At 38.9% G+C, this 26,357-nt stretch overlaps 1 protein-coding gene across 3 annotated transcripts in view; it reads right to left on the bottom strand.

Moving 5' to 3' along the window:
- Dock10 (dedicator of cytokinesis 10) overlaps positions 1-26,357 on the bottom strand; it is a 234,268-nt gene that overhangs the window by 75,324 nt on the left and 132,587 nt on the right. For all 3 annotated transcript variants that reach the window (XM_027942015.3, XM_027942017.3, XM_027942018.2), the window contains exons 5-13: positions 18,986-19,058; positions 18,601-18,723; positions 18,232-18,366; positions 8,824-9,007; positions 7,246-7,331; positions 6,863-6,946; positions 6,586-6,741; positions 499-720; positions 193-315 (exon numbers count right to left, since the gene is read on the bottom strand). In XM_027942015.3, the coding sequence (XP_027797816.2) occupies positions 193-315; positions 499-720; positions 6,586-6,741; positions 6,863-6,946; positions 7,246-7,331; positions 8,824-9,007; positions 18,232-18,366; positions 18,601-18,723; positions 18,986-19,058 (1,186 nt within the window). The remainder of the gene's footprint in view (positions 1-192; positions 316-498; positions 721-6,585; positions 6,742-6,862; positions 6,947-7,245; positions 7,332-8,823; positions 9,008-18,231; positions 18,367-18,600; positions 18,724-18,985; positions 19,059-26,357) is intronic.

Genomic DNA, 26,357 nt, shown 5'->3' with positions numbered 1-26,357 from the left:
AGTCAGAAACTGTTGAGTCCAAAAGATGTAGATCAAAGATATATACATTAAAAATTTCTTGGTGAATACTAATTTAATAGAAAAGAGAATACTTAAAGCCATACATTTATCATACATGATAAATTCATCAAGGGAGTGTGACTTTATTTCTTGATAGTAATATAAATTACATATAAGAAAATGATGCATTACCTTGTTGGAGTCTGGATTCTTAATATAAGGTTCAGCACCGCTTGCAATATTTCCCATCAGGACTTTTTCGATTTTGGCCACCAAAACTATTTCAGAATGTGGATCACTTACAGAAAATATAGCCTATGTACAAAGAAAGCAGCTCATAAGCATCTAAGAAATTTGAACCGAAGAATCTGCAAAATGCCATTTAAAAAAAGAGACGGTTTTAAGGTATTTTTAATTGGGATATTGCCCATCTTATGTGATCTAAGGGTAAGAACAATGGAACAAATATTTTCTGCTCCAAGTAAACAAAAGTGCAACCTGCTTTGGAAATTTAAGCCATTCCTCAGGAAATCCCTTGATGTGAGGTTCTTCTGATTGTCTTGGAGTGACTGTGTCGATGTTACCATTTTCCAAAGCCACGGAAGCCCCTGAGAGCATCTGTCTGACAATAGTGTGGTTTAGATCCACATGAAAATCGGCAGAAATCTTTCTGCTGTCTCTGAGGTCATAAAGTGCCACACTCACAAAGAAAGGCTCAATCTGCATGAAAAAGAAAGAACAGATGGTTTTGACAGAAAATCATTACCCAGGCAACAGCCTCTCTGGCACATCCATTAACAATGCCATAGATAAAACATGTGCAGACAGCAAGTTCTCCTTGACTCAGTGAGAAGTACCCAGGGTCCTTGCTTTCAGCTGCAGCCTAAGACCCCAGGACTGTATTTCACTCATCTCTCCACTCTAGTATTCCCACCTACTATTTTCTGCCACATACTGAACTACATGCATGGTTTGGCTTACAAATCCTTCCAGTTATTTTCCCTACACTCTCAGGAAATACCCATTGCCTCAGTTACCCCAGGATTTTGGTAGTCTGCAAAGGAATCTTAGGAGTTATACTGCATTGAGAAACATTTCACTATTCCAACCACTTCTCATAAATTTTTATAACAGCTTGATAGGTTAGTAATAATAGCTAGCTGTTGAATGTGAGGTTCCCCCCCCCCAAAAAAAAAAGCTCATGTTAGGCAATGGAGCAATGTTCAGAGGCAAAATGATCAGATCATGAGATCTGCAACCTAATCACGTCCCATTTGATAGATTAGTAATTTGAGTGGATTACTGGGTGATAACTATAGGTAGGCAGGACATGGCTGGAGTAAACAGGTCACTCGGGCTCGGATCTTGGGGATTATATTTCATCCTTCGTTCCTATACTCTTTCTGCATCCTGTCAAGTGCTGAGCACCATTCCTCTGCCATGCCTTCCCACCATGATGTTTGGCCTCATCTCAGGCTCAGAGCAATGGAGCTGACCAACTATGCACCAAAGCTCTGCAACCATGAGCTCAAATAAACATTTCCCCCTCCGAGTTGTTCTTGTTGGGTATTTTGGTCACAGTGATGAAGAGTTGACAAACACATGAACCTTTATTGAGCATCTACTATCTGCTTGCTACTATTCCAGGAACTTCCCACACACTGGTTAACAAGCTATATATTAAAATTCAGTGTGATAAATAGTCAGGTGAGCTTCAGGTTGTGAAGGAAGAAGCCTGTTGTCAGAGAAGACAGAAGGTTTCCTCAGAGGAGCTATTTTTGTTGAGTTTTTAAAAACAGACATTGACAATTTTTTCCTTTATGTTAAAAATTCATTGAATCAAGCACATATAGTGCCAACCTTGACCTGCTGGTTATGCTGATATCTGCTAGTTTTCTCCATTATAAATTTACCATTTTTCCTTTTGTTACTGATTGGCGTTTGTGGAAATATAGTCTGAGATTACTCCCAAGGTCTCGTCAAACCTTAATCCAGCAGTCTCAACCTCTACTGGTAACTCTTACTAGAATCAACAGCCACCAAGTTGGCTACCAATGGTGATCTTCTAGTGCCATCTTTCTTTCTACACGTGTTCAGAGCAATGATAAAGGTGAGCTTGCCCTTCTCCCTCATTTTTTTTATTCATTTATTTATTTATACAAGTATTGACTCATGGATTAATATTTTATTAAACACATTTTAACCTCTAATAATCATTGTTTATAGTGGTGTTCAAATTGCCCCAGATTTGATTACCAATACCCTTCAAAGTAGCCCCTAAGAATTTTGGCAGGTCCACATAAGGTTTTTAGGACCTTTATACCCAACAAATTGCTCCAGACTTTTCTCATACTTTCCACACCTGAGATATTTCTATAATATCTCATTTTTTTTTGTCAGGGTGATATTTAGAAACCAATATCATAATGTCACTGGGACATTATGACTTCTGGGCCCTCTCCTTACATGAAGGTGACACACACAAACACATAATTAACAATACTCTACTACATCTCTATTTCTTTATTTGTGTTGAAAATTAGTGCATTCATATTGATGCATTCATTTCTATTTCAAATGCTCCAGGGTTCCTTTTAACCTTCCTATTTTCTGCATCTATACTTATATCCTTCAATAGTGAGAAATATGGATCTTGATGTTATTAATCTATTTACTTATTTGTTCAGTCACCTTACGGCTTCGGAGTAACCCCTGCCAAACACACTAGCCACCTGTTGTTGTTGCCTCTTCCAGAGTTCCCTAACCCATATCCTGGGGGACCCAGGGACATGCTACCTTGGTGCTTTTACATGACTTTCTTCTTCCTGCCCTCTGGAATTCTTGAAAGTTTACCCATGTCCAAGCCTCTGTGTAGCATCCCTAAACCTCTTCCTGGGTGCCGGAAAGAAAGTTGAAGATGGGAAATAAATGGGAAATGAATGGAAGATGAGAAGAAACAATGAAATTTATTGGTTGAGTTAAAAAGTAGGAATTAGGAAAAGAATTGGTTAGAAGGGACTTTTAAATAGGGTGGGTGACCTATGCAAAGAAATAATAACATGATAAGACAAAGGAAAAAATATTAGAATGAGATCAGAATGCAGGTGAAAATTAGGAGGTGCTCATAAAAGAGGCATTTGAGAAACTCTAAGGATGTTTAACCAAAACACTGCACGCATGTGTATTTGTTGATTAGGAAAATGGATACACAGGGGCAGGAAGAAGAAAATTCCCAGCTTTGGTCATAAGTGGATGCTAATGCCATTCCCTGACATATGGGAGAGAGATACAAGCACAATTTCTGAATGGGACACAGAAGGTCACTGGTGAGACATCCCAGCAGCAGTGAATATGGGCCTGTATTTTGAGTCCAGTAAAGGAAACTGGCCTGGAGATCTGGATGTGGGAGGTTTTGTTTGTGCCCCTTCAATAAGCCATGAGATAAAGAGAAGGGAATCAGAATAAAATCCCAGAAAACATCAACAGTAAAAGATAGAAATGGGAGTAGGGAAAACTACTCATAAAAGCGATTGAGAAATGAAGAGAAGTAAGAAAAAAAAAACTGATAAAATTGTTTAAATGGGACCTGGGTATCATAGGAAAGAAGAAACAGTCAAAAAAGAAGGAATGGTCAACTAAAAAAATGTCAAATGCACAGAGATGGAAATAAATAAATCAAAGAATAAATACACATATATACAGCTGTACACATATTATATATGTGCATGTGCATATCTAAAGTGACATACATTATATACATGCACATATATGTAATTACTTAGATATGTAATTAGCAATAGGCTCTAAAGATGAACTATGTCTACAAAAACAACATTTTGACTTTTGTTTTTACTACTTAATTTTTAATTGACACTTGTCATTTGCCAGTATTCTGACAAGTAGTTTATATATAAAGATCATCTTATGATCCAGTTCATCATTGTCAGACTCACTCATGCTGTGGACTTTGTCTTATAACAGGGATACTGGTTCAATTCCTAAATGATAGCAGTATTTTCCAGTTCCCTTACTGTAAGAAATATAATTGCACATATAAAATAAAATTCAACAAATTATTTTAAAAACAATTATAAAGTAAATGTTTCATATATTGCTAACTTAATTTAATTTAAAAATCCCCTTGGTTTGTGGTGGTGATAGTCTGCTAAGAGATTGAAAAAAAATGCAAAACTTAAAGTAACTCAGGTAGGTAAGAACTCAAAACACTTTAAAGGTCAAAGAATAAAATCCTTATTATTTTTCCTAAATGGTTGCATTTTGATTTTCATTTCTTTTAGTGAATGGGAATAAATTACCTACTTTGATAACCCCTCAGAAATTAAAGTTCATGTGATGATTCATTTATTTCTCCCAATTCACTTTTTCAATGTAAATGTCAAATTTTCTTTTCTGAATCACTGGCTTTTCAATTCAGTTTTGTTTAACAAAGTACCTTTAAAGCCTAAAAAAATTAAGTCATAGGTTGCTTAGGTTTAGAATTCTCTGCTCTTCTTAAAAATTCAAAACCCTAGAATTTCAAATGTAGCTCTGCTGTGAAGCAGCTCTATTAGTCCAGATTTTTGGAACCAATTCCTATTTTCAAAGAAATATTTTACACCATAAAACCGTCAAGTTGAATTTGGTTTTCACTTTACTGAATACAAAATTACATGATGTCAAATATTGTTTCCTCTTCATGATAATGTTCTTTCGGGGAATCTTTAGATGTTCATTCATTAAATGTAGTAGTTGGCTCTTCAGCAAAATGGAGAAATGTTTCCATTAATTTAAAACATTTTCATTGAAATAAGAACAATGGGTTTAAAAAACAGTTACATTAATAAAAGAGTATTGAATTTAAAAGATTTTAAAAACAATGCCATTAAATGACAAACATGGTTTTAGAGTGAGACTGTTTTATTATTGTTTTCTGTGTCACTGCTTAGTAGCACAATGAAATTTTTAAAAAGTAATTTCCTAGTTTTTTAACACTTGTATCAACTGTAACATAAATGAAAAACATAAATGAAAAACAAACATACAAAACAGTTCAAATCAACTTAACCCCTTGGCCTGGCAGATATGAAAGGGCACAATAAAACCATTCTCTGAACTTGGGTCTCATCCTTGCCTGGTGGGTCTGGCCCAGATATAAACACTTAGCTTTGAATAGGAGTCTTAGCGTAGTAGAAAGGAATCCTCGTGGAAGGAGTCATACGCCCTTGGCACTGGAAAGAAAAGCCCATTAGCTTTGATTCTAAATTGGATTTTGAAATTGCACTTAGAGATGTGCTGGGTCAAAACCCCATCTATTTTTATTTAATACAGTGAATAGGTGACATTATGATTGGGGTTAAATTTTCTTGAGATTTCCAAATAATTTCAAGGACCAAGTTTCTAGGATTTAAAAAACCCTGCATGAAATCAAGGTCTGATTATTTTTCCTAACACTTTTCACTACAAAATTGGAAATAAAATGTGCTTACCACTGTCCCCCCACCCCCAGCCCCATTTTGTGCCATTATTTAATTAGACTCCTGTTTGACTTCATGAACACAACTTCAGGACCCTTCTGTATCACTGACTCATTCTTTCTACAAGACATTAGTCAGATGAGCCCATCTCTCTCCTTCCTTACCAGCCCTCATTCGGATCACACCATAAACCTTGGTAGTGGTCTTCATGCTCGTCTCCCTGGACAACTCTTAGTTCCTCCAATCCATTTTTTCTGACACAGGCTTTTAAAATTGCAAATCAGACCCCACCATTTTAAAGTGCTGTAACCCTGGGACAGTCTCCACTCTTGCTTAGGATACACCTGAATTCTCCACTCTGCTCATAAGGCCCTAGCTAAACTGACTTAATCTAAACCTATTTCTTACTGTTTCTCACTTTTCATCTTGGTTAGCCTCCACCAGCCCCATCTGCGTTCAGTTCCTTGAACCTGTCAAGACCTCCCTGTCGCAGGGCATTTACCCTTGCTCTTTTTCCTGCCTAGAATGTTCTCCTCACCCTGCATTTTTATCCTTCTCGAACTTGACACCTCTGTTCATGACCACCCTGTCTACAGAACCCCTGCTTCTGATACAAAATTTTTCACAGGGCACTTATATTCTTAATGTGTTTCTTCTTTACTCTTTATGAGTTTTCAAAAAGAATATGATCTTCAGGAGACTGGGAGCCTGCATTACTATTTATTGAATATTTATCTTCTTCACTGTTGTCTTCTTAGTAGTTAGAATAAGTCTGGCTCATGGTTGGCACACCTAGTATTTTTTGAGAGGTGAATAAACCTGACTTGAACTACTTCATTTTTAATCATGCCTAGCACTCAGTTAAATTCATAAATTATAAAGAAGCTTCATTTTGGGGCTAGATTTTTGCTGATGATATAATTTCATTTTAGCTTACTCATCAACAATCTCACATGTAATGTGAAAATATCACTGTCTTGCATGCATAGTTTTGTAAATTTCAAAGACATTTGAAATCAGTGCCTGAATTAGTGTGAGTAGAAACATTTTGACTCGGGGTGAGGTATAACGTTGGCTGACTGGCGTATGATGTAACAGAAGAGAAACTTACATTTGTTATTGGATCATTTTCATTCTCTGTAACACAACCCTGAAGATTTAAGTTGAGGGCTTTACAAATGATCATGATTCTCTTGGCAGCTTTCTCTTCGAAGGGTTTGATCACATACTCGGGTTCTAAAAGATCCTTTTTTTGAAGTTTCAAGCTCTGAAAAATTTGTCAGAAATTGTATTTACCACTCATCATAAAAAAATAAATTCTACATTCAAATCCCCAGTTGTATTCAAACAGCCAAGTTTATGTCCGCTCAGGAAGAATTCCAACTTACATCTATATCTGGATCCAGTGAAAACAGACTTAGTCTCTCTAAGTTCCGGGTGGTTTTGACAGACTCTTCAGTTTCTGTGAGGTACTGTGGAGAAAACTACATTAGCCCTTAGCATCCGTGTGTCCAGATGCATCCCCAGACACATCCGCTCAGTCAGCTAGCATCCCTGGGTGTTATCACTGTTTTAATGTCATCCACTAATACAAAATAAGTCTTATAAAAACATGCTTTTGTTTTTGAGAGCTGTGTTCCCATTAAGTGAAACACTTAGGTTAATGGAAAGTTCTGAATTCCTTCCTTAGTCTGAATCTTAAGAGAGCATTTCCATCTGTCCTGTGAAAGCCATAAATGATAAGTAGCACACACAATGATAACTTCATTACCTTAGTGAAATCTGGGTGTAGGCTGTTCTCTGAAGACCCCGTTTCCTCTGGTGTACATTCACAGGTTGTAGAATTATCCAGCGGATCTTGAAAAGATACACCAAAACAGGTTTTTAAATAGCATTCACAACCATAGCTTTTTATACCCATGACATACGAAACTGGGTTAGACTCAAGAGCTTAGAGGGACCTTGGTGAGCTAAGACTTAATTTTCTTCTCTCTCTGCACTCTATCCATACTCTGTTAGGCTGTCAGGGGCTGGAAATTAGACTCCCTGATGATCATTTTGGGATTCTTGCCAGACACCTTCCTGTGCTGGTAAGAACTTTGGGTCCTTATGATACACATGTACCTTTGGAGTGTTCTTGATTTGCTTCAACAATGCATACTAGAGTTTTCTTTTATATGTCTATATTTTTCTTTTTTGTATATATTGTATATTTATATGTTGTATATATTTTGTATATATGTTTACATATGTTTTTGTAAATATCCTTGATAATTCTCACTCTCAATACATCAATCTAGAACCCATCTGCTAGCTTCAGTTACTTTAGCTCTGTGGGACGCTGTAAACATTAGTACTCTAGTTAATTATTATTAAGTAAGTAATACTCTGGCATAGAGAAGCTGTGTTAAATAGACATTATTATTTCTGTATGTATATATGTGACTGCATGACCAATGTGATTCCACAACCTGTACACTCAGAAAAATGAGAAATTATACTCCGTCTGATTTAAATGTATGATATGTCAAGATTATTGTACTGTCATGTGTAACTAATTAAAACAATAAATAAATAAATAAATAAAATCACCAACAATGTTCTTCCACATTATTTCATGAGGCTTTCAATTTATAGCATGTGATACTTAAGACTACTAGAATTTATGAACGATTTGGTTTCTAAACTACCAAAGTGCTTTGTGAAATGTCTTGAAATCATTTTCTATTGGGAGCAGTAACTGACTCTGTGGGTCAAAAACTTGCCTCTCATATAGCTGTGAGTTTGTTCTCTATCCTTTTACTTTTCTCTCCTCTTTCTAATTTCCTTCTCTTTGCCTACAACAAATTAGAATCTTATGAGGAGACTAGGCTGGTCAGAAGAATTTTTTTTTTATCATATAGATTTCTTATTACCACACATAGCACTGAAACTTTCACATAAAAGCTGATCTCAATATGGTCAAAAAACCATAGATGAAAATACATTTTAACTAAGAGGGAGTAATACATATTTGTCCTTTCAAAGAATAAGGTCTACTAATTCAATGGAATGAAGGGTCAAAACACATAAATGACCTCCTATAAGATAACCTTCCATCAGACATGGGTACATTTTTGATGCTGCTGACAAATGACTCCCAACATTATTTTTAGGATGACAGCCTCAAATCATTGCCAGTCAACTCAAAATCATCCCTATAAGAGGTGACCATAAGAATCAGGTGACTTCTTAGAGTAAATAGCTCAGGGATGTATGGGTTAGAACTGACGGCTACCACCACTGCCCCAGCTTTAAAAGAACTGAAATCACAGGTCAGAGGAAGGAAGATGGTTTCCTGAGCTCTCACCTAGGCCCAGGTCGGTGAGCTCTGTGCTCCTCCTTCCCTGCAGGGGCCCCTCGGGGTTGATCTGCAGGATGCGGTTGAGGGTGTGAATCCACTCGTCCATGTCCAACTCAGTTTCAGCGGCCAGCACAAAATAGGTCAGATCGTTCATTTTCAGTTCAAAGGCATATTTTCTTAGTCGGTTATTCTGTGATACACAAAGAAAGAAAGGCCCATTGAGAAGTCTTAGAGAGTGAGAGGCATTTTCTGTGGGGTTGGGATTTCCAAGTCTTTCTGTAAGGTGGCCAACATAGAGAAAAACCTTCAAGATGGGACAGAATTTCAGAGTCCCAACTTACTTTGGTTTCTTTCACATATATTTGTACTAAGAAACATTTCATTCACATTTTGTTGTTTGAGTATGTGCACCTAAACATTTCGTCTTCAGGCACGAGTGTGACTGTGTTCCAGCCTTTGAAGAACTGCCCTGAGCTTCTGCCGTCCTGCTCAGCGTGGGTTCTGTCTGCAACTCACCACAGCTGGGCGTCTGACCTCATCACATCCAGAGGCACCTGCCAAGTCACTGACAAGCTCTTTGCTGCCATACAAATCTAAGGGACATTTCTTTCTTTCTGTCTTCCATGACTTTAAACAGAATTGGCACGGCAGCTAGCTCCTCCTCCTTGAAGTTCACTGCCCCTGGCCTCCATGGTCACACTCTTCCCACCTCATCAGTCGCCACTGTCCACTCTGTGCTGCGGGCTCTTCCTTCTCTTCATGGCTTCTAATGGTAGTCCTGGCTCTGCCTTAGACTCCGTCTATCTCAGTCCAGTGGCTTTGAAGGGCTTCCAAAGGCAATGGCAGCTCAGTTCTACCCCTGGCTCTGGCTTGGCCATCAGTCCCCAGAATCTCTGTAACTTGACATCTCTACTTGGCTTTTTGTGACTAATCCAGAAAGCCTTGGTCTAGTTCCTGGGATGTGCTCCTGATACATTCTTGGTTTAGCCACAGGATCTGAAAATGTTCCCCCTCCCTGAAAATTCCCCTAAACACAGAGAGCGTGGTGTTTCCCTCATGTACTTAACATGACTTCAATCCACTCTTCAAACCTAAACTAAAAACCATCCTCAATTCCCCAGTTTCAGACAAGGGGACAAAGGTTATTGTCCTCCAGAACACTTACATTAATTCCAAATTATATGCTTTTTCAATTTGCTTTGTTTCAATTTTCTTTTTTCTTCAAAGCTACCTCCACAAGGGCTTTGTCAGTTTCGTTTACCACTGTATCTTGTGACGGTGTGAATACATACAAGGGTTTAGGAGTGGGGTTCAAAACAAGTCATATTTTATGAATGAAAAAAAAGTTCCTATTCTTAGGAACTAAAATTCTAGTGGGGACATGGTGAGTGAATGGATAATGAACTGGCCAGACAATTGAAAAACAAAACTGCATTGCATTAGAATGGAATGATATGATGAGCAGCTACTTTAGAAAGAGTGGTGAAGGCAGGGCTTTACAAAGGTGATGTCTAAGTCAAAATCTGTAAAAGAAGGAGCCGGCTATTTAAATACCAGAAAAGGGCACTGAGAGTAGGGGTTGGGGGCAAGACCAATTCTTCTCTTGTAGTTTTATATATTTCTGCCATAAGATTAGAAACGTGAATTCAAAGTGTAAACTTTTCCCACTAAGTTCACAATAATCCTGTAAGCAGAATTATACAATTCTATTTAACATGTGATGAAGTTGAGTTTGGGGGGATTAGTGAAAACATGCTTGAGTTTGTAGCAGCAGCAAGTGGCAGAGAAGGGAAAACCACTTCAGGACCAGTGCTCTGAATCCACCGCCTGAGCTGCCCAGAGCCAGGCTTGCAGAAGATGCCCAGTCTATGCTGCTCTTCCTTGCTACTGCCCTGGCACCACCACACATCAAAGAGGTGGCTGTGACCTGTGGTCTCTGTTGATCTAAGTTCAAGAGAATGCACAACAGAGCAACATCTAAGTCCTGACAAAAAGTACAATTCAAGAATTGAAGGAGAAAGAAGACTAAGTGAAAAAACTAACTATGCTTCTCACTGTGGAATGTCCCTGTTTAAATGTCACTTTGTATATTCTTCCAAGGACAAGCTATTTGCTCCTGTCCATACCTTTGTATTATTGTCAAGTGTTATACATGTCTTGCTTTGTGATGATTCAATCACAGGTCCGGCTCTTTAATAATTCACAAGTCTCATATGAGAAGAAGCTAACTTTTTAGCTTCAGTGTTTATCGCAGTGATGTTCATTCATAAAAGAGATGCTTTTTGTTTACATTGTGTGCTGGGCAAAAACAAATGTGGTCTCTGCCCTTGTAGAATAGGGGAGACAGGCATTAACCAACTAATCACACCAATATAAAACTGGAGAATAGGTGTATTTAGATTTTGTATAAATGCTTTGATGAGGAGATACTAGGATCTGTGAGAACATGGAATAGGATGATTCTGGCAAGAGTTGAATTTTGAGAAGATCTTACTGGCTGTAATGGAAATAGTGGGATGCAGTCAGAAAGATAATGACCTCAAACTTGGTGTACAAAGCACATAGCTAGACAGCACGTTTGAGTGAAATTCCTAGATGTCATGCCCTCCCCAGGGAGAGTGGGGTAGGCTCTCTTCATATGCCCTCACATGTCTTTCTGGGAAATTCTGATGAAGGAGAAACTACCTTGACCTTCACTGACACAGAGGGCCTAAGGCAAAGACCACATGGCTGGAGAGAAGGTGAGAGAGGTTTCCTACCATGGCCATGGTAGAGGCCATGAACAATAGGAAAAGAAGTAGATTCTCTGAAAAGAAGGAGAGATGGCCAGAATTTGAGACATAACTTTTACTAGGATATTGTTAAGTGCCTGAGTATGGTGACATGCAAGCAAATCTTATTGTTGTCTTAAAAACAAACCTATATAAAGAAAATCTGCTTGATAACTCCGATGCTGCAAATAATATGGGAGGGAGACACAGAGCCCAGTAAATGTCATGCTAGGTCAGAAAAAGTGGATCAAGTTGCAACTTTCTTTCAAACACAAAGGCCAAACCTAATGGAATTTTCAGAAATAAAATACTTTAAAATATAAATAAAAGTTGATTTTCTAAATTGCATTCTGTACTTCAAATGAATTGAGTATGGTTACTGACTTCAATATTATAATATCTTTTAAAAACCTGAGTGAAGTATAACAAGTTCCTACTTCTCAAAAAAGGACACTTATAAGTGCAAAAGGCATTCTGTTGGCAAGTTCTCAAAATGTAAATTATCTTTTTTTGAGAGAAATAGAAGTACTTGCAGTATATAGAAGCTTATGCTGGGAACACTTAAGATGGCTGGGTTTCTATCTCAAGCTGTAATCTCAAAGGTAATAGTACATGAAATAGCTAAAAAGGACGGACAAAGATCAAAAGTTAGTGGGATGTTTTAATAACCTTAGAGTGTAATTGATAAGTCATTGAAATGGTAATGTAATCAAGAAGTAATCATGGTCTTCCTCTTGATCCCCCAATTTTACTTTATTTCCCTTAAATCGGTGTCCAGCGCAAAGTAGCCAAAGTAGCCAAAGTAGCCAATGCAGCTACTGTGTCCAGTCAAGCTCACTGCCCTCCCCCTACATGATTTCATAAATAAAAAGAAGCTGTGAGCATGCCCTGCTGCTACACAATGTGCTTAATAAATCGAGGCATGCGAGTTTGCTTCCGCAGTGTTCACATGGAGAGTCCTGCATCTCCAAGAAAACCACTAAAGCTGACGGAAGACTGAATGGCAAAGAGCGAAGTCATCCAAACAACATATTCCATTGTGCCGATTATGTTTCTAGCACTTTCTACAGAATTTTTCAGGAACAATAGAGGAGTTTTTAAAAGAAACATCACAACATCAAATCCAGGTTACTGGTATTGGTGGCTCCCTTCCATGTTATCCTTTCTTTTCTCTGTAGCTTTATTTGTCCACTTAGACAACAAAAAATTATTGAGAGCCTTTTCTGTGCCAGTCACACAGCACTGAAAAAAATTTAAAAAGTGCTTTCTCTTATTGAACTTATAGTATAATGGAGTGTCAGTAAATTGATATGTAGAAATAGAATTAAATGTAAGTAATCCATGTGGAGCGTAACAGTATAGCATCATGCAGTGATACATTTAATTTCATTCTTACATAGGCTGTTGGGACTTATTATCTGAGTTATGTCACTCATGTCTTATTTGCATATGCCACTTCTGTTTTGTTTCATTTTTCTGTGTACCCTTCCATAGACTGGAAGCTCTTTGAAGACAGGAATCACATCTGTTTTCAGACTTTGTGTCTTTCACAATGCTTTGCATATAACAAGTTTCCCAATATATATTTCCTGATGTGAATCCTGTGTTAAACACTCATGGCTTAAAACTGCACACGAGGGCATCTTTGCAATGTTCCTTTAGCCTCATGGCTTATGTAGGGTAAATGTACGTATGTGGATACATACTTATGCTGTCTGAGGTGAAGTCTTTGTTCTTCTTCTTTTTTGTTTGTTTTATTCAAGGGAAACTGGCAATGTTTCTTAACCAAATAGGTCTGACTCATTCTAGTTATTCATTTGTTCTCTGCTTTTGTGTGTATGTGATTCATCTTCAAGCACATTTTGTGCCTGAGAACTTGAAAGAGTAATGGTTAAACTTTGTACTATCTCACTTGAAATCTTTCCAGATGAACACATTTGCAAGCCAGAAAGGGCTGTAATTAAAGAGGCAGGAACTGGGATCCACATCTCTGGTGACCAGTAAGTAGCACAGACGTCTGTCTCCCAACATGATCTCAAGAACCTGGAAGTTCCTAAAAGGTATAAAAGGTGTAAGGGGGACTGGTTGAAGGTTCTTCATCAAGGGGCTCGAAAGTGCAGGGACACAGAGTTGAAATCTTCAAAGACACGTGTGAAAAGTCTAGACAGGCTTAGCCTTTCTGTGCAGAGATGCAACTTCCCTAAAAGAGTTCACCTGATCTGTGCTGCCAAACTGCTCCATGAGCGCTGTCATTCACACCTCTATTATATATAGCTCTTGTGACAGGGAATAGTAGAGAGCAGGTGGCTCTGTCCTTCTCTGACTCTGAAAGAAAACTGAATCCCCCACACCTAAACAGGGTTCTGAACACATCACAGGCACTAAACAAGCTGTGGAATGAGAGAAAGAATGAAGGAACAAAAAGAGAAATGGATTTGTTAGTACACTTAGGTAGAAGTTTCAGGAAGGTGAATCAAGATTTGTGTGGCTTTACCATACAAAGTGTCCATCTCTTAAGGTTGTGAACTTTGTAATTAAAAGAAAATTAGAGGAGAAAGCTGAAGACACAATGTCTCCCAGGTTAGTACATTTATTTTAGTTTCATGGGCAAGAAATCTTGAGATCAAAGAGGCTAAGTCAGTTATTCAAAGCCTTCAGGAAGTAAAAACTAGAATTTGAATACTGACCTGCACCAATCCCAAGCTTGGGTTTCCCCCCACAAGACTCTTTCTAAGGTGATGCTTAAACCCATCCTGTACCATCCTTCTATGCATGATATCTATAAAAATCTTAATTTTAGGGTTTTATAGGTATCCTATCTGTAGGACATAGGTGGGACATAACAGGTTAAGCTGATACTGAAACACAGTCTGACTTAAAGTTTCTTGGAGCAGAAAGTCAGACCAGAGTTCTAAGGTGTATGTCTGACATAGTCTATGATTCTTTCTTTTTCAATTTACTTTTTTTATATTTTTAATTTTTTTTACTTGTAGTTGGACACAATACCTCAGTTAATTAATTTATTTTTTATAAATAAAAATAGGAGGGAACCCAGTGCCTCACACAGAGTAGGCAAGGACTCTACCACTGAACTATACCCCCAGTCCAGTTATAGTCTTTGAAGAAAGACACTGCATAACCACTGTGTCTCTGCAAACTTAATAAGTAAAAAGACCACAATTATACTTAAAAAAATGATGAGTCATTTGACAGAGCAAGCTTTGAAGTACAAGTGGAAAAGAACATATGTAAAATTTTCAGCTCCATGTCTGCAAAAGGTAGTTATTGATCTCTAAACTATTGCTAAAGAATTATTTCATATTGCTAAGACCAAAGAGCCTCTTTTATACCCAACAATAGACAACTATCTCCCCCCTCCATTAAGATCCTTATAGCCCATTCCATATGGAAAAGCTGGCGTCTGTGTTAAAATGCAATTAGCTTTCACTTCCAGTGGAATGCTCAGCTACACTTAATTAATTCTTTCCTTTTAAAGTTCAGCCTTATTCCTGTATATCAGCGACAAATCCTCTGAAATGGAAATGAGGACAACCACTCCATTCACAATATCTTCAAAAAAAATAAAATACTTGGGAATCAACCTAACAAAAGAGGTGAAAGACTTATACAATGAAAACTACAGAACCCTAAAGAGAGAAATAGAAGAAGATCTTAGAAGATGGAAAAATATACCCTGTTCATGGAGAGGCAGAACTAACATCATCAAAATGGCGATATTACCAAAAGTTCTCTATAGGTTTAATGCAATGCCAATCAAAATCCCAATGGCATTTCTTGTAGAAATAGAGAAAGCAATCATGAAATTCATATGGAAAAATAAAAGACCCAGAATAGCAAAAACAATGCTAAGCAGGAAGTGTGAATCAGGCGGTATAGCGATACCAGACTTCAAACTATACTACAGAGCAATAGTAACAAAAACAGCATGGTACTGGTACCAAAACAGGTGGGTGGACCAATGGTACAGAATAGAGGACACAGAAACCAATCCACAAAACTACAACTATCTTATATTGGATAAAGGGGCTAAAAGCATGCAATGGAGGAAGGATAGCATCTTCAACAAATGGTGCTGGGAAAACTGGAAATCCATATGCAACAAAATGAAACTGAATCCCTTTCTCTCACCATGCACAAAAGTGAATTCAAAATGGATCAAGGAGCTTGATATCAAATCAGAGACACGCAGTCTGATAGAAGAAAAAGTTGGCTACGATCTACATTCGGTGGGGTCGGGCTCCAAATTCCTCAATAGGACACCCATAGCACAAAAGTTAATAACTAGAATCAACAAATGGGACTTACTCAAACTAAAAAGTTTTTTCTCAGCAAAAGAAACAATAAGAGAGGTAAATAGGGAGCCTACACCCTGGGAACAAATCTTTACTCCTCACACTTCAGATAGAGCCCTAATATCCAGAGTATACAAAGAACTCAAAAAATTAGACAATAAGAGAACAAACAACCCAATCAACAAATGGGCCAAGGACCTGAACAGACACTTCTCAGAGGAGGACATACAGTCAATCAACAAGTACATGAAAAAATGCTCACCATCTCTAGCTGTCAGAGAAATGCAAATCAAAACCACCCTAAGATACCATCTCACTCCAGTAAGATTGGCAGCCATTAAGAAGTCAAACAACAACGAGTGCTGGCGAGGATGTGGGGAAAAGGGTACACTTGTACACTGCTGGTGGGACTGCAAATTGGTGCAGCCAATTTGGAAAGCAGTATGGAGATTTCTTGGAAAGCTGGGAATGGAGCCACCATTTGACCCAGCTATTCCCCTTCTCGGTCTATTCCCTAAAGACCTAAAAAGAGCATGCTACAGGGACACTGCTACATCTATGTTCATAGCAGCACAATTCACAATAGCAAGACTGTGGAACCAACCTAGATGCCCTTCAATAGACGAATGGATAAAAAAATGTGGCATTTATACACAATGGAGTATTACTCTGCATTAAAAAATGACAAAATCATAGAATTTGCAGGGAAATGGATGGCATTAGAGCAGATTATGCTAAGTGAAGCTAGCCAATCCCTAAAAAACAAATGCCAAATGTCTTCTTTGATATAAGGAGAGTAACTAAGAACAGAGTAGGGACGAAGAGCATGAGAAGAAGATTAACATTAAACAGGGATGAGAGGTGGGAGGGAAAGGGAGAGAGAAGGGAAATTGCATGGAAATGGAAGGAGACCCTCAGGGTTATACAGTGGAGGGGGTAGAGAGAGAGGAGGGGAGGGGAGGGGAGAGGAGGGGAGGGGGGATGGTGGAGGATGGGAAAGGCAGCGGAGCACAACAGACACTAGTATGGCAATATGTAAATCAACGGATGTGTAACTGATGTGATTCTGCAATCTGTGTATGGGGTGAAGGTGGGAGTTCATAACCCACTTGAATCAAAGTGTGAAATATGATATGTCAGGAAATTTGTAATGTTTTGAACAACCAACAATAAAAAATTAAAAAAAAATAAAGTTCAGCCTTATTAATTTCTGGAGGAATTCCAGATTTTCACTGTCCAGAAACAGGCCAGGACTAAGAGGCTGGAAAGAGCTCCATTTTGCATCCATATATCTAAGTGACCCCAGTAGTTGTCCAAGATGTAATCTCAGCTACAAGGTAACCAGTGAGTGCCTGTGGCTTGCTGATAACAGAAAGCACAGCTCTAGTGGCCTGTGATCAGAAACAAAATTTCTCACCTCAAGCAGCCAGAGCTTTATTGGGAAATTTGAGGGGAGATTGCTAAAACACTCGAGTGCTTCCATTTTTACCTAAGAAGAAATAAGGTAAGACAATGCATCTGAGCAGAGAATAAATGTTTTGAATGCACAGACCTCCAATGTCCATGGAAAAGGAGAGGTCTCTGGAATTACTCTGTTTCCCTTTGCCATAGTGCTTCATGCCAAATTTAATACTAAGAACAATAATTTGAAGGTCAAGAACTTGCAGAACAGCAGTACCTGTTAAGAGAACTAGCTGTTTCTGAAATTAAAACCTCGGGAATCAATGTAATTCTTGCCTTTGGAGGAGACCTCCTCACAGAGGAAAGAGGGTGTGTGCACACACTGTGAATTTACATGGTTACCTCAAGATGACAATTATGAAGTGTATGCTGTGAGCTGTGATTTGCTTATTATCTTACTGAATTTCCTTGGCTCCGTGGTTCTCCCCACAGAAGCCATCTATGCAGGTGGCCATTCTCCTCTTTTCCTTGAATACATAGCTCAGCTTATATCAGCTTGCTCCTCCTCAGGACCTTTGCACCTGCTGTCCCTGCTCATTTTTTAGTCCATGAACCATATGGTGCCTCTTCCAAAATGCTTTTCTTATGTCTTGAGCACTAACATTCCTCTCTCTCCTCTGTGACCTTGTTTCTTTCTTTTATCGAAAAACTTACCAGCTGACTTCATCCTATTTATTTATTTATTTGCTTATTTCCTGTTTTTCTTTGAAATAAGTTTTGTGGAAGTAGAGATGTAGGCCACTTTGGTTTTCACTGAAGGCCTAGAGTCTAGAACACTTCTGGGTTCACATCACATAATTAAAAAATATTTGCTGAATGCATTTTGCCATGAAAATAACCCCCAAGGGGGAAAAGGGATTTCCACTCACCTGTACCACACCTGTACAGGAATCCAGAAAGATGCAGCCTTTGGGTTCTTTGGATATTTTTTCATCTTTGTAAAAGTTCATAATGTAGGAATTATCGGGCAACTGAGTCAGCTGGAAGTAGCGCTTTTTGAATGACTAAATAAAAGATAGAAGAAGTTAAATCGCAGTGAGCTGTTACTCATGGAGGTTAGAAATATTGTAATTCCTTCAGAAAGGCGTTGTTCTAGAGAAGAGTATCCTACTTCCTCATAAATAAAATATGATATGAAACATAAATTCAATGCAAATGGCTCTCCTCTGTGCTATGACCCAAGGAGGGAGTATCAAGAAAGGTGACAGAAATGAAGATGAGTCTTGGTGTCCCCTTACCCGCACAGTAACGGTATTGTTCACGGTGCTGTTAAAATTTCCCTTGTAGAGCCAGCCAGACTTGAAAACTCCTGATCCTCCGGCTCCCCCACCGCCCTTGGAGGAGGAGTGGGAAGTGGTATCCTGCAGAAAGGTATCATTAGCATGGCACTGTGCATCCAGGGCTCAGACGCGGCACTTAAAAACCGGCCTCCTTTTCCTGTCTTTGACTCATCTGCAAAATCATGTTCAATGTCAAAACAAACATGATTCATTCTGACTAAAAGCCCCAACACAATCAGCTACTTCTGCTCATGAAAAACTGGCCAGAAGGTGAAATCTCCAATGCAAGACAGGAACTAATCGCCCTCATGTTTAAACATTTCACTTTCAACAACTCACTTACTTCATCCTTATCAGCATCTTCATGGTCAACCTCAAAGGAATGTGAAGGAAGTTTCTCTGGTTTGTATTCTGCTCTGATATGTTAAAAAAAAAGAAAGAAAGAAAGAAAAAAGGGTTCTGATTTGTCATTTAGGACATGGCTCTCATTTTCAGCTGTTCCCAAGGTAACAACTATGCTAGCACTCTTAGAAATTTTTAAGATTTGTAATCTTGAAAACTGTGGGGGTCCCATTTCCTTTAGAAGTATTAACCTTGCCCATGCCATTATATCTTACCTCCAGTAAATAAACAATTTAAGCAATGGAGTTAACTATTCACACAGATGTATTAAAAGATGAATTAAAAGAAAGCAAACAAGATGCCATTAAAGGTTTGGAAGTTTCCTACCTCCACCTTCTGAAGTCTTAGCAGTGACATTTCCATTACCTTTCCTGCCTCACCTCTGTGTGACATGATTGAGGCTACAGGGAGGTCACCTGAAGAGCCTCAGCTCTGAGGAACCCTGATCCTGAGAAGCAGCCTGTGCCATGTCACTGGGCTGTGCAGCTTCTCTACCCGAGGGCTCCTCAGAAGGCCACTGGAAGGGACCGAGTGGCAGCTGTGCTTCCTTTGTGCATTCCCAGGGCAGCTGAGAAATGCCTCCTCGGCCATGGCATCGTTATCTGCCCAGAGGAGCACGAGGGCACAGCTGGTTCTATAAGTAGGTCAGAATGACAGGCTTTCATTGGCTTGACGCCATCTCACAAGAAAGGGTTGGATGGAAACCAGAAAATCCCTCCCAACGCTCACACACTCCTGATATCCAGCTTTTTTTTTTTTTTTTTTTTTTTTTGGTAACAGAGATTGAACCCAGGGGCCTTAACCACTCAGCCACATCCCCAGCCCTTTTGAATATTTTATTTAGAGACAGGGTCTTGCTGAGTTGCTTAGGGCTTTGCTAAGTTGCTGAGGCTGGCTTTGAACTCGAGATCCTCCTGCCTCAGCCTGCAGAGCTGCTGGGATTACAGGTGTGTGCTACTATGCTCTTTAGCACAACTATTGCAAAAATTTCTATATGTAGAAATTTCATGGAATGTTTTTGTTTTCTCTCAGATGATTTATATTGTGCAGAAATAATCTCTGAATCTGACTATTGAGGAAAAAAAAAAGATCAGAGGCAAATTGGTATTCCCATCACACACATTTCCTATGCTGACGATATTCCAAAGAGGAAGGAAAATGACCATACTTATATGTAAGTATGCATAAATTTTCCCTACTGTGTGTTCATGTAGGGTGCTACTAATGGATTTAAAATATTCCCTCACCCTCCTGGGCACACGAAAATGTCGATTCCTAGTTTTCAACAGTGGAAGAGATGACACAAAAATAACATTGTCCGGGTGCTCAACTAGGCAAAGTCTGAAATCAGAACCACACGCCATTCCTGTTAAGAGGGTTTTTGAACATTGTGGTGAAATATACACAAGAATTATTGTTTAACCATGTTGAGGCAGATTCATATTGGGGTGCAGCCATCACCGTCTCCAGCTCCAGGTCTTTCCATCCTCCCATTCTGAAATTCTGTGCCCATTAAAAATAATTCTCCACCTCTTCCCCTCTCCACACCCCTGCTTACTGCCACTATCCGACCTTCTCTGCCATGCGCTTGATTATTCTAAGCCTCATATGAGTGGAATCAGGTATTTCTCTTTCTGTGTCTGGTTTATTCACTTAACATCAGGTCTTCAAGGCTCATCCATGTCATAGCATGGGCCAGGATTTCATTCATTTTTAAGCCTGAATACAATGACAATTGTCATTGTAACCTGGCAAAAGATCATTTCCATTAAGTCATCCTGGACTCTTCGAATTGGGGCTCTCTTCCTGTGGACTCTGAGCATTAGTCTCTCAACGATGCATACCTGCTCCTGTTAGCTGTGCCCTGTTCTAAGCCTTCACTGGATTATGCCTTTCTTAAAGGCAGGAACTCTAGTGAACACCCACCGGCATCTTACTCAGCTGTCCTTTCCTACTGCTTTAGATGCTCAAAACCCATTTGCTGGTTGATTCAATTAAAGGGCAAGGTGAGCAAGAAGAATAGAAGCGAACTGATATAAAAATGGTATAATTTCACACTCTCTTGTGGCAGTCATCTTGGTGATGTTTATTATAGCTGAGGAATGTATTTTTGGTGATCAAAATCTAAAGATGTACCTCTGACATGTTCATGGTATTTTAAAAGTATTTTACTATTGTGATTTTACCTGATAAATTCATTTTAATGAGATTTACTGGCAACTCAAACAATAAGAACAGTAAAGCTGTTCTGAGGATAATAGTACTTGAGACTGAGTGTTAGGGTTGGTCCTATTTCCAATTTCCATCCTGTTTTGTTTTAGCTGTGATCTGAACAAAACCTCAAGACCTACAGAAAAGTAGTTACTAATGGTAAAAGTTTTATTTAACAGTCAGAGGCTTGATAGAAAAGTGGTGGGAAATGTGCATCTCATGGTCAGCTCCACTTCAAGGTCTAGCATATAGTATATATTCAATAAATATTTTTAATAGATATATAAGACATGGATGGACATTTCAAAGACATTAATGCATAATATGATCTTCCTCAACCATGACTTATTTACAAGTCCAAAGATGTTCCAAAATATATACTGAAGTCTAAATGTTCATTAAATGGTCTATTGCTTTTTAGTAAATTACATGTGTGTGCAATCAGACATTTGTAATGATGCTAGGTTCTATAGTCTTGATTAATCTTACCATTTTATAGGATAAGAATAAAGACTGTAACAATAATTTATATAAAACACACAGTGTAAGAGATGGGTTTAGGAGATTTATCTCTGAAATCATTTTTGCTTTTAGAAAAGGTGAGTTTGAACCATCTTTAATAAGAATGTTAATCACAAATGAAGACTCCCCGCCCCCCAAAGGACCTGGGTACTTATGTAGCGTTAACATGGTCCACCCCTTTTGATCAGGCTCAACTTTATGAGAAGGCCAAGAAAGTAGAGGTTCCACAGTATTATTTCTGAAAGATGAAAATTCTTCCCACTCATCAAAAAATAGTCTCTTTCTCTTTAATATCATCTGACACTCCTTGAGAGAAAAACAGCTCCTTTTACCTCTTCATTTGATTGACAAAGCCCTTAAATACAACCTTTCCTCCTCTCCCCCTCCTGTGAGAGATGACATGTCACCCCAGGTTCAGGGCAGGTTCAAACAGCTGATTTCAAGGTGACTTGAAGCATTTCTTCTGCAGAAGATGAACAGTGTTCCAGCATCTGAACATGCTGGCCCAGCCTTAAAGGGAGGACTGAGGACACATCCCAAGTGCACGGCAAAGGGATGAGGAGGGAAAACCAAGGAGGCAGAGCCAAACTTGAACGTGGGATGTCAACCCTGGCTCTGTGCTCATCATTTGCCCTCCATCTGCCTTAGGCACAACACAAAGCTGTTCATTTATGAACTCCTTATCCTGTCCTCTAGTGCCAGCATGGCAGGTCCTTCCTCCTCTTTCTCACAGAGGAATGATTTTGTGGGTGTTTGTTCTTGACACCTGTGGACTGCAGTATTGCTCACTTTCTCATTAGGGCTGATTTCCAGGACTCACTGTACAAACAAGCAAGAGAAGGAACAGTTTTTCAAACTTGTGAAGGACAAAGGGACAACATAAGGTTTTCGTGATCATCAATGCATAAGGCTCAGTACTCTTGAGGGGTTTTCACAGATCTCCCAGGTGAGAAATGACAATGACAACGGAGATAGTCTAAAACATGTGGCCAAAGAATCACAAAATCCTATGCATCAAAACTGACTGTGAATAATACGGGACAAAACACTAAGGAACCCATCAACAGAGAATGGCTAAACAAATTATAGTAGACCCTTGGGAAGAGAGTCACTCAAAATGGAAAAGGAGCTATGGATACATGTGACAACAGGGACATCACTCGAAAGCACTGTGCCGTGTGAAAGAAACCAGAAGCACAAGAATATACATAGCATGATTCTACTGTTATGATGCTCTTGGTAATGGTTGTCTCTCTAGGGTAGCGGTGAGCACTGAGCAGGAAATCAGATTACCATCACCTGGGGGGTGATGGTACTCTTTGTCTCAAAGGAGGTGTGAGTTGCTGGTGAACTCTTCCTCAAAAGGACTATCCAATGGTTCACTCAAAATTTGCATATTTCCTTGTATGTGAATTTTACTTGAACCACCCCCCCCTGCAATAAACTGCACATTCATAAATCCTACCCGATGACTTGTTCTTCTTGGCACACAAGTCTTTTCCTATGTTCGAAAATTTGCATGACACTTTTAAAGTGTTGATGGAACGATATAAAGAGTAACCCAAAATGATACCTTTTGAACAGACTCTCTCCTTTTTATACTACTAATAATCAAAACTTCATACAGAAAATGTTAAAAAAATTTTTTTCAACAATTTCACAAATGTTACATTTATTACTTAGATAGTCTCTATTATGCTATGTTACAATTTACATCTCTACACTCTTTTATAAAATAAAATTTCCTTTAAGCATTCCCCTTAGGTCCACTTTAACTGTTCAAAAATAACTCAGAAGATACGAGACAACAGGAATGAGGTCAATAGCAAAACAACCAAATGCAGTCGTCTTTGTGTCTATGCTGACTTCATTTCTCAATTTAAAAAATATATATATATATACATATGTGTGTGTGTGTGTGTGTGTGTGTGTATCAGTGAGTTCAAGTTAGGGTTGATGTGGGCATGTCCTTCCAGTGCCAGCTTTTCCCAATTCTACGTTTCCTGAATCCAGTTCATACCTGATAACTAGAAGAACCACAAGAATGCCAGCCACATATGAGAAAACAAGCCCCTAAACTGAAGAAGCTCCCGTTCTAGGGGAGGAGGGAGTCCAGAATAAATTGGGCATAAGTCAGCACAAGTTGCCTGAGTGAAAATGGTTGTTGGAAAAATCAAAGGGTTTCAAGAGATGCATTGCACAGCAGGGTGACCAACGTTAATGACCAACACCCCATTCTTACAAACTTCAGAAGGAGTCACGTGAAGTGCTCTCACTGCAAAAATGATGACAACTAGGAGGATTTTTTAATTAGCTAGATTTGACCAGTCCAGTGTCTGTGGACTTCAGAACGTCTTGCTGCACATGTAAAAATGCACGATGCTATCTGGCAACTTAAAATAAATGATGAAAAAAAAAAAAAAAGAATCGGAGAGAAGAGAGTGATTGGGTGGGAGAGGCAGAGATCAAGATTAGTAAAGGTGGGCACGGGAGGCCTCTCTAGGGAGGTGTCCTTTAGGTTGAGCATGAGAAGCAGCCAGTTTGAGCTGCTTTAGGGAAACATCTTTCCCGCAGAGGGAAGCATAAGAGTGAAGGTGCTGAGGAGGACAAGCTCAGAGCACCTAGGAGTGGAAGGCAGCGAGACTGGGCATGGGGAGGAAGGACAGTGGGAGGAGGTGAGCTCAGCTGCGCAGGGCACGGCCCTGGGCCCTGATGGTGGACAGTGTTTCCACTACCTCTGAGGTTTGAGGGCTACTAGGGCTGTTCTTAGTCTTGGTCCCAATGGTTCCCAGGGCGCACCTTCTCTGTCTTTAAAGAAAACCAGCCATCACTCTCACATCAGTCCTGGGGGCTACTGTGCAAGACTACCTTGTCTTTTAAAGATCGTGGGAAAGTCAGCACTTCAGGCTCTTGACTTTAAATTCCCCGAGCCCCAAGGAGCATTCTGTGATTTCTCAGAGCCTTTGGGATCTTGGGTAAGGGCCAGTCAGGGATCTTACCCTCAGAGTTTGATTCCAACTGAGTTATGATTTATTGTCAGTCTCATTTATCAGTTTTTCACTTAAATTTCCTTCATCACCTCTATAAGAATGGTGGCACCTCTCGGTGCCCAAGTTTCCTCTATAAAATGTGGAAGAGATTCTAACCGATGGTTATTAAATGAGATAACATACTTATGGCATCTAGCATATTCTAACTCACTCACTGTAGACACTCACGAAACATTCTTTTGTCCTTTACAAAATTATTCTGTCCTAACTCAGCCCACCTAGGCTGGCCATACCTTATTTGATCTTTAGTCAAAAAATATAAGTTTAGGAAGTTTCCTTTTCTATATCAAATCTACTATGGTTAAAAATTATTTCATGTGTCACAGATCTCTGTACTTTACCTAGGGGATAAATGAAGTCAGTGGTATAAGCTTTTTATGTTGCTCTGATCACCTGGGAACTCCAAGTTCAGTGTTGATATTTATTTATGTTTATATTTTACCTTTTATGGTTTATATTTTGCTTTTTAGCTAGAAATACTGTATCTTTCTAGTTTCTTCTTATGAACACTTTATTTTTAAAGAAGCAGGGTTCTTAAAAGACAAAAAATGCATTTTTAAATTTAAAATATATCCACCTCTTTTTTCACTTTTTTATGATTGCACATTGGTATTTTGCAGCCTCAGCAACCCATAAAAAGAAATGATCAGTTTAAATTAGTAGCAGACATATGGAAATTCTGATCCAGGAGGTATGAAAATGATTTGCCTCTACTATCCTCAGAAGGCCCAAGTAAATTAATCTGTTTCCACCACTGACCTAAATATGCACAGTCTTTAGGAGGGAGTGCTTAGCTTGGCAAAACCCTGTAAAAATAGAATTCTTCTGTTCAATGTTACAGTCTTCATTATTCTTGGGTGCATGCTACAGGATTGTCTTCTGGAACTTCTTATTTTCATTTTGAATATATACAGTTAATTCATGTTTCTAACTTGTGGCAGCCTTACTCTTCCCCTTCTTGGTATCAATTTCCACTTCCTTCAGCTAAAGTAAGGGAAATTCTCGAGAATATTTGTTCTCATGAGAAGAATCTGCATGCTCTATGAGAATCCCAGTTCGACAATGAGGGCCTGTACCTGCCGCTAGTGGACAAGCTTCCTCTGTGATTTCAGTAGAGGAAGACTCCTGGAAATGTACATTATTTTACTTTATCCTTTTCTTTATTACAGCATGGATGTAAGAAAGTATAAATGGTGTTTGGGAACAAAGTCACTGAAGTGACCTTGGAAAGACATTTTTTTGGAGAGGGAGCTCAATGCTGCTATGATACCTCTCCTCACTTGATGCACAGTCTTCCAATTGGTTGGACATGATTTCCAAGTTGTAACCACTTCTCAGAACTATTCTCAGAAAGAGGAAGTCTGGGTGGTAAAAAAATGCTTTGCTTTTCAATGGTATCTACAAAAAGCATGTGACTAATACTCAGAGGTTTTGAATGTCATAATTACTTAGGAGGGCCCAGAGTGTGGCAGGACCTTCCCAACAGGAAGTTCCCAGAATTACCCCACTGGAATGACTGAGTCTAGAAGA

This window comes from Marmota flaviventris, chromosome 11, assembly GCF_047511675.1.
Source record: "Marmota flaviventris isolate mMarFla1 chromosome 11, mMarFla1.hap1, whole genome shotgun sequence".
Taxonomy (NCBI): Eukaryota; Metazoa; Chordata; class Mammalia; order Rodentia; family Sciuridae; genus Marmota; species Marmota flaviventris.
Note: the sequence above shows the minus strand (reverse complement) of the source record. Positions and strands in the feature narration are given on the sequence as shown.